General features: G+C 40.0%; 2 protein-coding genes across 6 annotated transcripts in view; both read right to left on the reverse strand.

Annotated features, from left to right (window-relative positions):
• Nucleotides 1–18,448, reverse strand: part of LOC126426959 (zinc finger protein 726-like) — an 809,906-nt gene that overhangs the window by 778,431 nt on the left and 13,027 nt on the right. The window lies entirely within an intron of this gene.
• Nucleotides 1–18,448, reverse strand: part of LOC126426958 (uncharacterized) — a 474,113-nt gene that overhangs the window by 443,112 nt on the left and 12,553 nt on the right. For both annotated transcript variants that reach the window (XR_007576468.1, XM_050089072.1), the window contains exon 3: nucleotides 8,275–8,337. Coding sequence is in view for 1 of the 2 variants with exons in the window: in XM_050089072.1 (XP_049945029.1) it covers nucleotides 8,275–8,337 (63 nt within the window). In the remaining variant the exon portion in view is untranslated. The remainder of the gene's footprint in view (nucleotides 1–8,274; nucleotides 8,338–18,448) is intronic.

Consider the following 18,448-nt stretch of genomic DNA (forward strand, 5'->3'; position numbering starts at 1 on the left):
CTGTTCCAGTGATATCTGTGCGGAGACATAAGGTGACATAACTATGTCCTTATTGTTTGCAGTTGTTACAAGCTCTAAAGCCTACATACTATGGTTTACTTGCCAATTTTGTTGATGAAAATTTTCTCCATGGAGCATGTTTTCTGGATCATGTGGTCTTCAGTCATGAATCGACATTACACCTATGTGGACAGTTGCAATGAGACTCCATTCAATTGAATTTTATTAGTTCCGTACCCATCAGAACGTTTATGGGCTTGCTTTCTCACTAAAGCAACTGTAATTCATGCTTCTCATCTTGTTGTACTAGAACAGCAGCTCTTCCTTCAACTGGAAAAAGCTGAACCACAGAGGATTATTTGGCAGCAATATGTTGTGCCACCTCACTGGTATAACTCAGTATGCGATTATGCAATCGATTGTATCACACTGGCACTGACCAATGGATTGGTCATAAGGAACTGGATGACAAGAGCTTGGTTTGCATTACCTCCATCTTCATACACAGTTTGATGCCATGCAGTTTTTAACTTTGGGGTTCACAAAGGATCATGTATCGGTGCCTCCCCTACCAGCTGATAAACCTGACTTCATCAACAGCATTGTTGCAACAATTAGTCCATGCACATTGAACAAGGTTTGAGAAGAACTCACCTATTAACTTTATGTGTCACAAATGATGCTCGCATTGAACATTTGCGCAAAAAAGCTGTTTGACTTGCTCTTTCATTTGACTATTATATATAACATAAGCTGGAGGTAATAAATGCTTCAAAGCCTTAAAACCAATACATTCATTCTGAAATACCCTGTATTTTACCAAATGGTAAAACTACTACTATCCCAACACAGTAAAACCAGAGTACTTATTCCAAAAAAATGTCACATACACTTGTGCCTCAAAACCAGTCTCAGCCTCAAAAGCATATACTACCATTCAAAACACACTCCAGGTATTGAGTTCATTTTCTGATATATTTGGATGATGCTCCACTTATCCTTAGGGGTCTGATGTACCAAATGAGACAGTTACCTGCTGTGTTTCACAACTGTCAGTTAGTTCACAAGACAGGTGCTCTTTATTCAGCATCAGCTGTATTGTTCAGGAAGGTTCCTTGGAAGCAGGCACTGAAAACTTCTTTCCTGAGTAGGTACACATCTTGCCTAGTGTTAATTTACTGCAATTTACAAATCTCAAGATCTTGCTTATCACCAACACATATCTGTAAGTAAATATTTGTTATTCAGAGTTATATGAGTGCCAATAATTTGTGTGCTATCACACCTGAACGCATGTATGTAAGTAGTTTTAGCAAATATTGCCATAGCAACTTCGACAAACATTTGTGAATAGTCTAATGGGAACGAAACTTGAAATTATAGATAGTACATTATCGCATGAATAATTAATTATTATAAAGCTTCCTGCAAGATGGGTACTACCTTGGATGAATACTGAGCACAAGAAATTTGAAGAAAAAGTCTTATTTTGCTTGTTTCAAGCACAGAAAAACAAATAGTGTGTACTGATTTGTTAGTACAGATGAGATGACTGAATGCTGAAAGGCATTATCAGTCTTAGATGATGATGATGTGAGATGTGTATCTCATGCTTCAAGTCAAAAAACAACAGCAGTCAAACAGAGTCCCACACCAAAAAAGTAAGTCAGTCTCATGTGCTTGAAAAGTTATGAACAATTTTTTCTGAGATGCAAAACAGATTCTTGTAATGAAGTGATTCACATGGGAAAACTGATAGCAGGCAAACAACACGTCAGTTTTTTAAGATGAATTGGATGGGAAAAAACATTGCCATTTGCACAGACAATAATTCTGCCCATGAAGGTGATTTGGCAATGAAGAAATTAAGAGGTCTGAAGAACATCCAGAAAATTCACTTGACTTTGCATCCCTAACTTCAATTTTTCCTCCATCTGAGGAGTGTGTTGCTGGAAAATGTTTTTGGATACAACAAAAAAATCATGGAAGATACAAACTAGTACTGTATCGACTGTCCTGCATCTCACTTCAGGGAAGGACCCCAGTCACTGGAAAAATGTTGAATGTCTGACAAAAGTCAACAACCTAACAGAAGCAATATCAAATGTAACAACATTTTAAACCTAGAAACATGTTTTTCACTTCAATTGTGATAAGTTTACATGTTACCCTGACATATTCTCCCCTGAATGTAGAAAAGCATGACAACTAAAACTGACTTATCAGGCACAACTGCTATGCTACACACACACACACACACACACACACACACACACACACATACATACATTTGTTTGTGGAAAATAGCAAAGGTGTGCCACATATCCATGCAATTAACGAATGTCAACCATTATGTATACAAGCTCTTCCTCTCTTAAAAATCACACGAAGAGAATAACCTACCTTGATATAAAAACAATTTGGAATATATGGATAGTGCAAATGAGAAAAATTACATTTATTAGATTGTCTTCAGGTGCACTGAACAAAGAACCAAAAGATAAAAATACAAGTTCTCTTTCTACCAGATCTATACAGGAATATCATGGAACCAGTAATCATTGCATTAATGATCAATTTTTTAAACATCCCTGAATGTATGTAAATTTTAATCTTAGTTCATAAAATGAACCCAGTTCACCAATTTGCTATGTTGTATAACACTTAACTTGCACTAACTGAACAACGTTTAGCATTAATTTAATTTAGGTGCAAGAGGTTGGAAAAAACACTGAATCAGCATTTGGCCTGACTGTTCATCAGACTGCACCTTGTAAAGGGACATCCTCCTGCAACATTACTTTTCGTCAACAGTAGTAGCCGAAACTGGAAATATTTTTTGAATTTTCAATTGTATCAGCTGTTTTTCTGAAAAATTTCATATAATTTTATACACAATACGTTATATTTCAAGTTAAAACCTATGAAAAGAAATTACTTTACTTTCGTTGTTACAATTGGTATTTACTAGCTCTGAATGTACACATATATTTTTTTAAAAACATTTGAAATTATGAAACATTTTGCACATTTCAAATTTTTATTATTAATCACACAATCTAGTACTGTTTATTTACGGATTCATCATAAAATAATATTCTAAACTGACAGAAATTCATTTATCAAGAAAAATTGTAAACCCTCTGGAATAATGTTATTACCGCAAAGCAAAGTGGAAATAAGTGTGCTTCTGATGTGATCAGAGGTCTTTTTTTAGTTGGGATGAACAATGTTATTTTGGCTTTGGTAATGTAAAAATTCAAAAGACAGTGTGATATAGTAATATAGACACAATAAATCATCGAAAAAACAAAAGTTCTGCACAGACATTTTCAAATTTATTTATATCAATTGGACAATGAAAACCTAAAATGTGAAAATTTCAGCTTCAAAATTCAGACCCCTAGGTATGAAGGATTGGAGTCAACTGTGCAAGAAAAGATAGGGAAAAAGTTGGTTGTAAATCTTACCTATCTCGAATCTCATGAAAAAACATCATCATCGTAGACAGTTGTGATGACAAAGAAGGGAGAGATAGATTACAAGCCATTAATTGTACATCATAGATACAAAACAAAATTGTTTAAGGTCTTGTGTTTCGACGATGGAGGACACGACATGGAAGAAACTTTTCAAATTCTTTAAGACACTTCTCCATGGGGACAAGTATTGATATGGATATCTTTGAAGTAAACAAAAATACACAGCTCTCAGCATTTATAGCTCTTGAGCACAGAATTTTGACCATTGCAGTACTCATAATTCTAGGAAACAGCAAATTATGTATTAAGGTGGTGGGTATTGTAGATAATAATCTTTATAACCAACATGGTAGTGAATGTATTGTTTCTTAGCAGATAATTAATGGTTATTTGGCACTGGCTCTTAGGCAGAACTTTGATTCAACTGAACATACTGCAAACTGTGGTGTCAGTCAGAGCTTAAGAAGTTCGCTGAACATGATGCAAACAAGAACTTATGCAACATTCAGTGTGGATGAGTGTTTCAAAACTTTGTAACACAGGGATAAGCAGTTCAAGAGTAAAATCAAAATGGCATTTTCAAAAGTCAACTCACATAATATTCCATCATATGGATGTCTCACCTACTCCTCATTCTGAAATTAGGAAAATCACATATTCTCTCAAAAATAAAACTTCATCTGTACTTGATGGTGTTTTCAGCAAAGTGAAGACTTGTTATGATATGTGTTGTATTTTCTGAAACATGTAATGCATCACAAAGACAGTGTATTTTTTCAGACATATTGAAACACACCATTGTTGAACCACTATGTGAGCAAAGTGTAACAGCGATGTAAGTAGCTACCAAGATGTTTCACTGACATCATTTTTTCAAGTTTCTGAGATGGTGATTCACTCTAGAATAGTATCTCTCCTGTGCAATAATATCAAAACTACAGTTTTGCTTTCAACTGAGAAAGTCATTGTGCATTCATTCATAAAATTTTACAAGAATTGAACAACAAAATAGCACCAGTTTGTATTCTCTGTGACCCATCTAGTGCACTTGACTCTGTGAATCACAACTTAGTTAACTAACATTTCATGGAATTAATGGGACAGCCTACAAATGGATATTGCCTAATCTAACCAACAGATGCAGAAAGTGTTAGTTTCTCATACATGTGAACAACAAAATGCCCAATATACAATAAGCAGAATTAGTAATTTTCCAGATGACATTAGTCTTGTAATCACCCAAAATCTATATACAGCAACAGAAGGAGAAGTAGATAAAGTTCTTGCAAGTGTTACTGGATGGTTTTCTGCTATTGTTCTGACACACACATTAGGAGGCACCACACCAATAATAAACACAAAGTAGGGAAATAATAACTACGCTGGGAACTACAACATTTTGTGTGTCCGTATGAATGAGAGTTTAAATGGAAAAAGTACACTTCTGAAATCCTAGAACAACTCGGTTCAGCTAAATTTGCACTTTGTATCATGGCAAATCTTTGGAAGAGAGAAATCATTAAGTTAACATTTTGCATATTTCCATTTAATAATGTCATGTGGAATAATGTTCAGGGGCAACTTATCATTAAGAAACAAAGTCTGCACTGATCAAAAACTTGCTGTAAGAATATTATGTGCTCCTCACCCAGCACCATTTGCAGACAGCTGTTGAAGGAGTCAGGCATTTTGACTACTGCTTCACAGTACATTTATTCTGTCATGAACTTGGTTGTAAATAATCCTGTCCAGTTCAAAAGGAACACTGATGAACATAAGTGCAGTAACATAATGACATTCATTATTCCACACTGAGGTTGTCTTCAGCACAAAATGGGGATGAACAATGTTGCCACCAAAGTTTTTGATAACTTACTCAATGATATAAAATTTCTGTCAGCCAGAAAAATTAAATCTGAAAACTGAAAAATTTTCAGTCTCACTACTATTCTGTTCTACTGGAGGATTTCTGTTTACACAATAAAGGTTGTGGGTGACAGTTTCTAATTCACATTTGCATTAAAAATAAGAACCTGGTAAATGGTCAGCATTAATCATACTCACATATTAATGTGTACTTATGACAACTCATTCCACATCATTACAATTACTTGCACAAATGATCCACAGACCAAGAACCTACAAACCAACTTTACTAACTAACTAATTAACCATCAGTCAACCATCCCAAGATTGGTTTTGCCAGCACAAACATTCACTGGGTATAGACCTTTTAAAGGTGGTATACCTTTGCCTTTCTCAGACCTTTCATCAGAATTACTTCTCCAGATGTGTGGATGCCTACAGTTTAAAGCAGATTCAAACCCATGGTGAAACTTCACATCTTGCAAATAATATCCTGCAAATATTAGAGGAAAAATACATGGAAAACAAGAAAATGGAAACTGGACTGAAAAGAGTTGAATGCTAAACTGTTTAGATCCATACTCTTACACAATTACAGAGGCACTGAAACAACTTAGTTTTCACTTTAGCCAATAAATATGACTGATAACTGACATTGGCATTCTGTAGTTAAATTATTGTCCTTCTGTGGCTACTGACATGCAGTATTAAAGTACAGAGTGGATTTCTGTAAAGGATGATCATTATTCCCTGCCAAATAATTCATACACATGCTATTCATTGCAAATACGTTTCACATTCGCTTTTTTACAATGACTTTGTGTGTGTATGAAATTCCTGTAAATTTTTCATGTTATTAGAAGTCTTCTCTAGAAAATCTTAGGGTGGCTGTTATTATCTGCAGCTATTATTTACATCACAGATATTCCCCTTAGCCTATCATTAAAAATAAAAATTCTTACAGCAGCATGAGAATTTTTCAACGTTTAGTCACACAACATGAAGTCTATTGTTTTGCAGTGTCTTTATTATATGATTTGTTGACTACAATTGAAATTAACTCGATCCCTGAGATTCTCCTAGTCAAAGGTGATGCTAGTACATGGCATATTAATTTGCAGGTAATGTATGTACAATACAGATTTCAGAGTTCTATGTGACAATTTTTTTCCCATAATCTATGATCAACTGCTTTATAAAATTGGCCCTGAGCATTAGAAATATCTGCCTCCCTTCTGTCCAGTGTGTATTGAGTAATAGGCCTCTAAAAGGGCAAGGTGGTTTTATGTATGCCACCATCACCACAATCCTGCTTACAGGAGCTTGCAGGTAGTCTCTACTGAGAGATGCTGGTGCCAAACACACACACACACACACACACACACACACACACACACACACGATTTTAGGAGGGCCTAATGTGTGGAGAAGACATCACTTCTCTGTATTTGTAAATGTAGTATTTGGAGGAAGTACTAGGATGACTGTGGCTATTGTGCCAGGGAATCATGTATACTTTGGAGGCTTTGAATCTACATTGAAGTTCTGGCAGACAATCACCACTAGGTTGTAACTAGGTACAGAGTAACAGAAAACAACACTTTTAGCATCTTTGTGTGGTTGTTTTACAACAAAATGTCATTTACACAAGCTATGCCAACAATTTTAAGATTGTATAACAAATGGCATCTTTGCTAATTATAAAGTGATGGCTAGTTAAAGCAAACTGACAAACCTTATGAGAGGAAAATGAATGTTTTTCATAGTGATAATCAGCACTCAACAAAGAATAGTAAACTATTTGCAATACAAATATTTGCTAAATCTAACTACAACATTAATTTTGAATAGCCTTTGAGGGACTTACTACCTCCATCACCATGTGTACATATTTACTACAGAAATTACAACATTTTTGTGCTTTCCTTCCCTCCTCTTCCCCATCCCACACACATGTACTGTGAATTCAGAAGATGTGTTTATGTAATCTGCCACATTTAAGGAAAAAATGTATAAATTTATATGGACAAATAATTGTTTCAAATACCAGATGTTTAAAGTTCATCAGACATTCCAAAAAGGATTCAAGACAGAGAAGTTAGAAATTATCCCAAGTAAAAATTACTGAATATATTATGTAGAAATTTGCTTTTGACAAAAGGAAAAATTGAACCCGGTTTTCCTGCCTTGATCACATGCTACAACAATGAGAATTTGGCAGGGTCCAGAATGCATACGTAGATGGCCGACTTATTCACACAACTAGTCATTAAGGCGTGGAATCTAGGCTCCAATCCCGGTCAAGGCAGCAATTTTCATATTTTGATTCGTAAATATATCATCACAATAAGTCATAATTCCTATCTGTAGTGACGTATGCAAGGAACTAACTCTTAAAATATACACGCTAAAACTATTGCACAAGCTCACTGATACTACTTCGGCTAATGTTGAAAGAGGACCGACCCCCTCCCCCTCCCCCCTAAAGTCTTTGTTGTGGTGACAGTCTGATTTGTAGCTAAGTCCGACATCTAGGTTATGTTTGAAGGTGACAATTTGGCTGAGAGTTGGCAAAGCTAATGGATGTAAAAGCAGAAAAATCTTGTGGTGGTAATAAGCTGACTAGAGTGAAGCCCCATCTTTATCTCCATGCCATACTGAAAAATACAAGGGAGGAGGTTCAAATTTAACTTTTACCGATACTTCAGTTCATTTAGTGTAAATTATAATGCTCTATTTTGCCTGCTTTCCCTAGTTTTCTGCCCGGGGCCTATAATATTACAATGAGTGTAATCATTACAGGCACTACAGTGAAAGCCTGAACGCCAATGGAGAGCAGCATTGCTTATCATTCCCATTATGATCACAACTGTGGCACAATTCAAATGTGCTTAATTTTATATAGTTACATAAATTCTTGAATTACCTCTTGATTCACACACTCTTGCAATTCTTCTTTCACGTTCACAGTGGATGGGCAAACCCGGACCTGTGGTAATAATAAAACCACATAATTAGTGTGCTTAAGCAGTTTTAATTTTAATAGGTTTCTGTAAAACTTATGACACTATTAAGTTTAACAATAATAATAATTTTATTACTAGTTCTTTTTTCTGAGAGGAATTATCTCGAACAATGGAAACTCCAGGTTGGAATATCAGCAAAAGATAGAATGCTGCTGACTGTAAAGATGACATGTCAAACTGCAAACAGATACAATGAAAAGAAACTTACACATTAGTTTTGTCCTTTTCTGACTAAGGTAATGAGTAAGTGTCTTTTCACTGTGTCTGCCTGCAACTTAGTGTCTCATCTTTCCCTTATGTTATCGATATTCACATAGAAAAGATGTATCATATACATCATAAACCATTTGTCACATAATGGAAAGTCAAGGATTGAATAACAACAATAATATGAAGTTAGATCACTACTCACCACATAGCAAAGATGCCGAGTCTCAGACATGCAAAGTGAAAAGACTGCTACAGTGGTCACATGAATGTTTACGCAAATTGTTCTTGTGCGAATGTGTATAGGCATTTTCTACATCAAAAGGAAGCCTTTTGGTCAGAAGTTAAAATGCAAAATAAGTTTTTCTGTTGCCCCTGTGTTACTCAATGTTTCTTCTGTACGATAAGTGCTCATCTATTTTTTCGTAATATTGTTACAAATGACTTTTTCTCAACAGATGATTTTCTTATACCTATGGATGATACACAAACCCGCTCAGTAACAAAATGTCCTGGATACAGGCATGACAATTCTTACACTGAAGTCACAAAAATGTAGAGAAATGACATTTTCAAAGTTCAGGGGCTGAGAGTTGGGGGATATTCATCCGTACCCTGTTTATCCTAGGCTCAGCTTACACAGACTGACCCGTTTCAACGAAGACTTTCTTGGTTAGGTAGTCAATTTACCCCATTATTTTGCAAGGGCTAATTTTGTGCAAGTTCTTTCATTTGTGTTTTCGTTGCTTCTCCTGAATTATTCTAGGTGAGTGAGCTGAAAGACGAAACACAAAATTCACAGTGGCAGAAAAGTTTGTTTCAGTTTCCCTATTAAATTTCAGCCTTAAAACTGGATGATATTGCCACCTTTTAAGGAAAACTATCAAGAACTACGTTTTACCATTAATTTTAAGTGAGGATGTAATGGATTTTGGTCCAAAAAATATATTTTTCAAAAATATTATTTCCTTTATCTACACAGTTTAATCTATGTTGGGTGTGAATTTTATGATGATAGTAGCTTCAGAAATGCCTTTAAATTGTGAAAGTGCTCTGCACTTGCGGCCACTCCCACCTTTTCTAACATTGGGAAACTGCTTGCTTCTGCAGAGTTTGTCAGTGTGAAGGCTATTTTCTTTTGATAACTTTGGCTGACATCTATACCTTTGCCTGAAAACGCTGTTGCATGTGGTTTATTTACATTTTGATAATACCAACGAACATTATGGGTGGAAGGTTGAATTTGTAAACCTTCACATGGAAGTCAAGATTTATGCATAATGGGTAGTGGAAAAACTGTGTTTAGGAAATGGAGGTTTCATGGAAATCGGTTTACCAACAAAAAAAAGAAGATGTAGTTCGAAATTAAGCTTCCACGTCAAAACTTGGAATAGGAGAATTGTATAGGTGTGTGAATAATGATATGGATACCACTGTATTCAGACTTACTGATTTAGATCTTGTCTGCCAGGTTAGAGCTTGTCTGTCAGGCTATAAAGTTTTCATGTTCATGTGTTAGCTGTAAAAATACAGAATGCACAATTGTTGTTGAAGAAAGAAGAGTGGGAATAGCTTGTGATTTTAAATTAATTTGTAATTTATGTGGCTATGAATTTTCATTTTCCTCCTCCAAAAAAATCGACACTGGTACATATGAAAGCAATTTTAGGTTAACATATGCTATGAGATGCTTTGGACAAGGCAGAGAAGGAGGTAATTTATTGTGTGGTTCCTTGAACATGCCCCCAACTTGTGCAAGGTTTGGAAAAATAAATAAAGAAATTGTCTGGAGGTGTATGCGATACTGCCAAAGTTTCTATGAAGAAAGCAGTTGAGGAACTGGTGGAAATAAACAAAACAAAACAAACAAACAAAAATAGACCCTAGAGTAGGTATTCATGACAGTGAATATCCTACAAATGTTACTGACCCATGTGTGTCTGCAGATGGGACCTGGATGAAAAGGGGTCACACATCCCTATATGGAGTTGCATCTGTTATAGGTATTGACTCGGGTAAAGTTTTCAATGTAGAAATTATGTCTAAATACTGCCACCACTGTGCAACAAGGAAAATGTCCAACAATGAAGACAGTGAGAAACTGTGGAAAGAAAGGCATGCAGTAGCATGCTCTAATAATTATAGTGGCTCAAGTGGGGGCATGGAGGCTGCTGCAGTTGTTAGGATGTTTTCCAGATCTGAGGACCAGTATGGTGTCAGAGATACTAAATACCTTTATGATGGGGACTCCTCTTTGTTCAAAGCTGTGACAGATAAAAATCTGTACAATACAACAATAGAAAAGTTGGTATGTTTTTGCCAAATCAAAAACAGGATTGGTGGTAGGCTTCATCGCTTGCTGAAAGAGAAGAAAGGTGAAGTACGTGAAGCTGGAAAACCACTAGGAGGAAAAAGCAGGTTTACTCTGAAAGAAATTGGTTCTCTTCATTTAATTTATGGGAGAGCTATCAGGAAAAACCCACACAATTTAGAGGTAATGAAGCATGTTGTGTGGGCAATTTTTTTCCACAAACTATCCACTGACAAAACACCAATGCACAACTGTGTCCGATAGGCGATTGGTGTACATTCAACAACAGAAATGGGAGGGATTCACATAAACACTAATTACCAGAACTTTTTTTTTTAGGGCACTCAACTACTAAGGTCATTAGCACCCAGTCACAAATGTTAGTGCACTAATAGCACAGAAAAACGCAAGGGGGCAACAACAGGATGTACTTACAAAGACACAGATAAACAAAATAAAAGAGTTAGATTTTCTTGGACAAGTCCGTCAATGTCATAAAACTAAGAATACGAGCACCTGCTCGAGTGTCATCAGCTAAAAGTTCCTGTAAGGTAGACAGCAGACACAGGACAACACGAGAGTGAATAAAATGGGGAGAGGACAATAAAATATGGCGCACCATCAATGGATGACCACAGGGGCACTGCGCGGCGGGGTCACCGGACAACAGGTAGCGGTGGTTAAATCGTCAATGCCCAATCCGCAACCTGGCCAAAATGGCCTCCTCTCGCCGGGAAGGGTCTGAGGAGGTCGTCCAAGCCATCAGGATCGGTTTGATGACCCTAGCCCCACTAACATCAGTTGATGAGACACAAAAGTAAGCTGACCGAGGCAGGAAGATAGCAGTCTTGGCCGCAGCATCAGCAGCTTCGTTCCCAGGCACACCAAAGTGGCCAGGAATCCACAAAAAAAAAGGACACAAGCGCCAGTATCAGCTAGTGACTGAAGGGACCGTTGAATTCACTGCACGAGAGGGTGGTCCGAATATGGGTCACGGAGACTCTGAATGGCTCTCAAAAAATCAGAGCTGATGCATAGGGAGAATGACGATGGCGGCGGATATACTGAACAGCCTGATAGAGAGCAAAAAGCTCAGCTGTAAAGCTTGAACACTGGTCAAGGAGCCGGTATTGAAAGGTATCATCCCCAACGACGAAAACACATCCGACGCCAGCAGTAGTCTTGGAGCCATTTGTCTAAATAAAGATGTTATTAGCGAGCCTCGAACAAAGTTCGACAAACCTCAAGCAGTATATCGAATCCAGGGTCCTCTCCTTCAAGGTGAATGCGAACCTGGGCCTGGAGCCAAGGTGGTGTCGGGCTCTCACCCACTCGAAAAGTTGTAGGGAGAGTAAAATCAAGTTGCTGATGCACGCGACAAAAGCGAACTCCAGGAGATAACAGAGCAGAGACGTACAGACTAGATTGGCAGTCGAAAGAGTCGTCAAAGAAGAAGAAATATGACAGGTGGTGGGGCATTAACATCAGTCGGCAGGCGTACCGACAAAGCAACATATCGCGCCAGTAGTTGAGCACTAATTCGGCAGCGTCGGCACACAGACTCTCAACAGGGCTGGTGTAGAATGCTCCAGTCGCCAGACGTAACCCCCAATGGTGGATAGATTTTAGACGGCAAAAGACAGATGGCCGGGCAAAAGAGTAGACAAAGCTCCCATAATCCAGCTTTGATCGGACGATGGATCGATACAAGCAAAGCAGGACCATTCGATCTGCTTCCTATGATGTACCGCTGAGAACACGGAGGACATTTAGGGAACAGGTACAATGAGCAGCCAAGTAAGACACATGTGGAGACCAGCGAAGTTTCCTGTCAAATGTAAGACCTAAAAATTTTGTTGTCTCCACGAATGGGAGAGCAACGGGACCAAGATGAAGGGATTGGGGAAGAAACTGTAACGCCTGAAGTTCATACAGACCGTTTTCTCACCAGAAAAACGGAAACTGTTAGGGACACTCCAGGAATATAGACGGCCTAGACAATGCTGAAGACAGTGCTCCAGAAGACATGTTCTCTGAGCGCTGCAGTAGATCATAAGGTCGTCCACGAAAAGGGAGCCTGAAACGTCAGCTGGAAGGCAATCCATTATTGGATTGATAGCTATGGCAAAAAGGGCCACACTCAAAACGGAGCCCTGGGGCACCCCATTCTCCTGGCGAAAGGCATCTGACTAAACAACCCACATGTACCCTGAACATTCGATCCATTAAAAATGCATTAATAAAAAGAGGGAGGTGTCCGCGAAGGCCCCCAAGTGTGCATGGTGCGGAGAATGCCCGCCCTCCAAAAGGTGTCGTAAGCCTTCTTCAAATCAAAGAACACAGCCACTGTCTGGCACTTACGCAAAAAGTTGTTCATAATGAAGGTCGACAAGGTAACTAGGTGGTCAACAGCAGAGCGGCGCCTACGAAAGCCACATTGGACATTGGTAAGGAGGCGTCTAGATTCAAGGAGCCAAACCAATCAAGAATTTACCATGCGCTCCATCACCTTGCAGATGCAGCTGGTAAGGGAGATGGGGCGATAACTGGAAGGAAGGTGTTTGTCGTATCCTGGTTGGGGTATGGGAACAACAATTGCTTCACGCCAGTGTGTGGGAACATGATCTTCAGTCCAGATGCATTTATAGGCGCAAAGGAGAAAGTCTTTACCTGCAGGAGAAAGGTTCTTCAGCATCTGAATATGGATACCATTGGGCCCCGGAACAGAGGATCGGGACCGGGCGAGTGCACTTTCGAGTTCCCACACGGTGAAGGTAGCATTGTAACTTTCATGATTCAAAGACTGGAAAGAAGGTGGCCGTGCCTCCTCTGCTTGTTTTTGGGGGAGGAAGGCAGGGTGGTAATGGGCAGAGATCAAAACCTCCGTGAAAAAGCGGCCGAAGGCGTATGACACATCCTCAGGACCCACGAGGACTTCATTCGCTACAGTCAGGCCAGAAATCGGGGAGTGGACCTTGGTGCCAGATAGCTGGTGCAGGCCACCCCAGACAACCAAAGAAGGAGTAAAACTGTTGAATGAGCTGGTGAAAGCCACCCAGCAAGCCTTTCTGCTTTCTTTGATAACACGACGACATTGTGCAAGGAGTCGTTTGTAACTGATACAGTTCGCCATCGTACGGTGGCATTGGAAGGGGCGTAAAGCACGTCGCTGAGCACGAATAGCGTCGCTGCATGCAGTAGCCCACCAGGGGGACTGGGACTCGATGTGGAGAAGAGGAAGTACGGGGGATGGAATATTCAGCAGCAGTGAGAATAACGTCCGTGAGGTATGTGACCTGACTATCGCAGCTGGAGAAGTTTTGATCACTGAAGGTCGCCAGGGAGGTGAAAAGCCCCTAGTCGGCTTTGGAGATGTTCCAGTTAGTGGAACATGGAGAAGGGGTGTGATGCAGGATATGGATTACGCAGAGGAAATGGTCGCTCGAGTATGTGTCAGACAGAGCATACCACTCGAACTGATGTGCAAGCTGGATGGTGGATATTGAGAGGTCCAAGTAGGAATAGGTATGCATTGCGTCCAAAAGGAAGGTAGGTGCAACGGTATTTAAGCAGACTAGATTGAGGTGGTTGAAAAGGTCTGCCAAGAGGGAGCCTCTCGGGCAGGATGCTGGAGAGCCCCAAAGGAAATGGTGGGCATTAAAGTCTCCAATCAACAAAAATGGTGTAGGAAGCTGAGCAATCAATTGTATCATGTCTGCCATAGTAACGGCAGACAATGATGGAGTGTAAACAGTACAAATGGAAAATGTGAAAGTGGAGAGAGTAATTCGGACGGCAACTGCCTGCAGATCTGTGTGCAATGTGATTGGATCATAGTAGACATCATCCCGAACCAGCAACATGACCCCTCCATGAGCCAGAATACCTGCCACAGGGGGTAGGTCGAAACGCATGGAGGTATAGTGTGCCAGGTCAATACAATCGCATGGGCGTAACTTCGTTTCTTGGAGACCTATGACAAGCGGGCAGTGCATTCAAAGAAGCAATTTTAGTTCCTCTCGGTTGGACCGAATGCCGCGAATATTCGATTGAAGAAGTGCCACTATGAAAACGAAAAGAAAAAGAAGAAAGGGTCACCTCGATGGCTGCTGAGGGCCTGGCTTTGAGATAGCGCTGCTGCTGCTGCAGTTGATAGGTGGTGAGTCATGGTCCATCAACTCAACAGTTGCATCTGCCACCTTCCTGAGCTGGTCAGGAGGGGCAGCTTCCTCCGCCGGTGAAAGGCCAGATGATCGGCTACCAGCGGTGTGGCCTGGCGAAACTGAAGATAGCCGGGGACGGCAACTGCTGGGTGGCGCAGGAGAAGAAACACGCCTCAGTGGAGATGGAGAACTCTTGTTTCTGTGAGCCTTCTTTGAAGAATTATGTTTTGTCGAAAGAACAGTTGATGGCTATGAAGTTTGAGTATGCAAGAAATCTTCATGTGTCGGTTCTTTTTTCGAAGGTCCAAGCATCTGATTTAGAGGTCCCTGTCTTAGCAGTACCAGATGATGATGATTGAGCCTTAGGGTCGGTGGGAGTAAGAGGAGACATTGATAGGGCGATCTTAGCACTGACCGATCTGACGACCGAATCACTAAATGTTAGATCACATTTCAGTGTAGCTACCTCCCTGGTAGGCCAAGGAGAGGCGAGAACGGTACTGTATTTACCTGCCAGAAGCACAGTGGGCTTTCTGCTATTGAATAACTTGCGAGCAGCCGAGGTCGACACCTTCTCTTTCACTTGAATTTCCTGTATACTTTTCTCATCTTTGTAGACCGGGCAGTCACAAGGGGAGGCAGCATGGTCGTCCACACAGTTGATGCAACGAGGGGACGGAGGTGGACAGTCACCCTCATGGGCGTCCCTGCCACAGGTAACACATTTAGCCGCACTTGAACAAGACTGCCGTGTATAATTAAACCACTGACATTGGTAACACCTTGTAGGGCTGGGTACATACGGCCGAATAGAAATGATCTCATAACCCGCTTTAATTCGTGAAGGCAATTGCAAATTGTCGAAAGTCAGGGATATGGTTCGGGTCGGTATGAGGTCCTTGTCGATCCTTTTCATGACCCGATGGATGGCCATCACTCCCTGATCAGAGAGGAAAGGCAGAATCTCCTCATCAGTTAGTCCGTCGAGTGACCTGGTACACACCATGCCACATGACGCAACGAATTCAAGGTGTGGTGGGCCTCCACCTGTACAGCAAATGTGTGTAAGAGTGTGGCTCGAAGTAATTTTTGGGCCTGGAAGGTGCTCTCTGTCTCCAACAGCAAGGTACCGTTGCGTAACCGAGTAGAAGATTTCACTGGTCCGGCAATCGCACCTACACCCTTCTGAATGACAAATGGGTTGACTGTTGAGAAATTGTGACCATCAGATCTTGTGACAACAAGAAACTTTGGTGCTGGTGGTAGAATTTTCGGAACAGGAGTTTCATCTAGCTTTCGTTTTTGGGCAGAAGACATGGAAGAAGAAGAAGAGAAATCTATTGCAGATGAATCCCCCATGATTGCCAGCGTCTCCGATGGTGTGCTCCTTCCTTGTGGGGGCCCTCTCAGAGGGCACTCCCGCCTTAGGTGACTGTTCACACCTCAGGACACATCTCCCGAGAAACAGACAGAGGGACCAATCGGCATGTTCGGAAGGTAACAGCTCAGGCAATCATCACTCCCTGGGCCTGACCTTTATCAGGGGGTACGTACGTGCCTTACTTGCGTACCCAGTGTGGGGAATTATGCATTACCCCGTCACCGGCTACGTGTGTGGACGCGTGGGTCGGCCTTCAGACACGCACAGGGAGGAAAGAAGAGATGAAAGAGTGAAAGGGTTAGAGGGACAAAAGAAAGAATCTCAAATGCCGAAGCGGAGAATAAGACACGGAAAAGAAGACAAGGAGAATAGGGCAAGGAGAATGAGGCAGAGATAGAAGTAAGGGTATGAAAGCACGGGGAAGAGTGAACGTAGGGAAAGACCAACATAGGAAGAAATCGTGAGGATGGAGAAAAAGAAAGGAAACATGATCCTGGAGTTTTCAAATGCCCGTCTCCAGACGAAGGCTTGATACATTACTCCCAAGAAGAGGGAGTGTGAAGTGAAGGTATGGGGGGGGGGGGGGGGGGAGAAAGGATTGATGACGAGGAGGGATGAGGAAGGGGGGTAGGGCAGCCCGGAAAGGAAGGAGAACTGCACTAGCTCAGGGCCCCATGCTCGCCATGCACGTATCCACAAAAAGAGTTGTGGACCCCCCCCCCCCCCCCCCCCCGGGGGAGGGGGTACCAGAACCTGTTATGAATGTATTGAAGCCCACATTCAGGTTTCTTGCAAACCCTGATTTATTGAGGAAGTGTCTTCACAGAAAGACACAAAATGCAAATGAAAGCCTGAAAGCCTCAATAATTTAATTTGGATTACATGCTCAAAAAGGACATTCTGTGGACTTGAAGTACTTAAAATAAGTGTCTATGATGCAGTTTTATGTTACAATAACAGAAATAATGGCAGATTTGAAGTGCTGAAGACAGTTGGTATAGATCCTGGTGAGTTTACAACAAAAGTATTTTACGCCATCGACAACAGCAGGGTCAAGAAAGCTAATACGCCATCGACAACAGCAGGGTCAAGAAAGCTAATAAATCAGTGTCTTACCTGCAAATTCAGGCCAGGCAGATTCGAAAAGGAGGGAAGAGAAACATGGTGGATTTTAAAATTGAGTTAAGCTTATTACATGTATAAGTATGAGAAGAAAATCTTTGAACCTCATTTTCTCTGTTTTACATCTCTTACATTATTAGAAGCCTTTTCTGAAGAAGTACATGTGCTAATACTATGAAATTTTCAGGAACTGTTCCAATGTGTTGCTGTCTCTCTAGAACTAAAAACTACGAGATCCTGCAATTACATTCTGATTTTTAGATGATTGTATGTAGAAAAAAAAGTTAAGTTTGGATATGTAAAATTAAAAACTCTGTTAATGATACAATTTGTACCATAAATTAATAACTGTAGTTCAGTGGTTTTATAACCTTCTCAGGACCCTACAATAAAATTTTCAGATTAATTGCATGATTAGAATGAGTTATGGCTTTTTATAAAAAGACAATAAAAAATTAAAAATTACAATTTCTGGAAAAATATTAATCCTGCATATTTTATTATATTTTTCCATTAACACACAGTTCAGCTGCTTTACACATGTAAAATTTTGGATTTGTAAATTAATAAATATGGTTTTAATGATGTATTAAATAAATGTTTACATTTCCCATTACATCCCACCTTAAGCAATGTAATTCACCAGAAGTTGACAGTGACATTAAAGTACAACACATAATACTTGTTATCAACAATGAACAGCACATCACATGATTAAGTATTGTGTGAGTATTAACACACAAATAATTAATATGACTGCAGCACATGTAGATTGGGAATGTAAATATGTGCTGGCTAAAAGGCAATGAAAATTTTGACTCTCCTATTGTGTAATAACAGCCCAGCCACAATATCATTCTTTGGGATGGGCATAAACAGAAAAGAAGTGA

This window comes from Schistocerca serialis, chromosome 11, assembly GCF_023864345.2.
Source record: "Schistocerca serialis cubense isolate TAMUIC-IGC-003099 chromosome 11, iqSchSeri2.2, whole genome shotgun sequence".
In the NCBI taxonomy this organism is placed as follows: Eukaryota; Metazoa; Arthropoda; class Insecta; order Orthoptera; family Acrididae; genus Schistocerca; species Schistocerca serialis.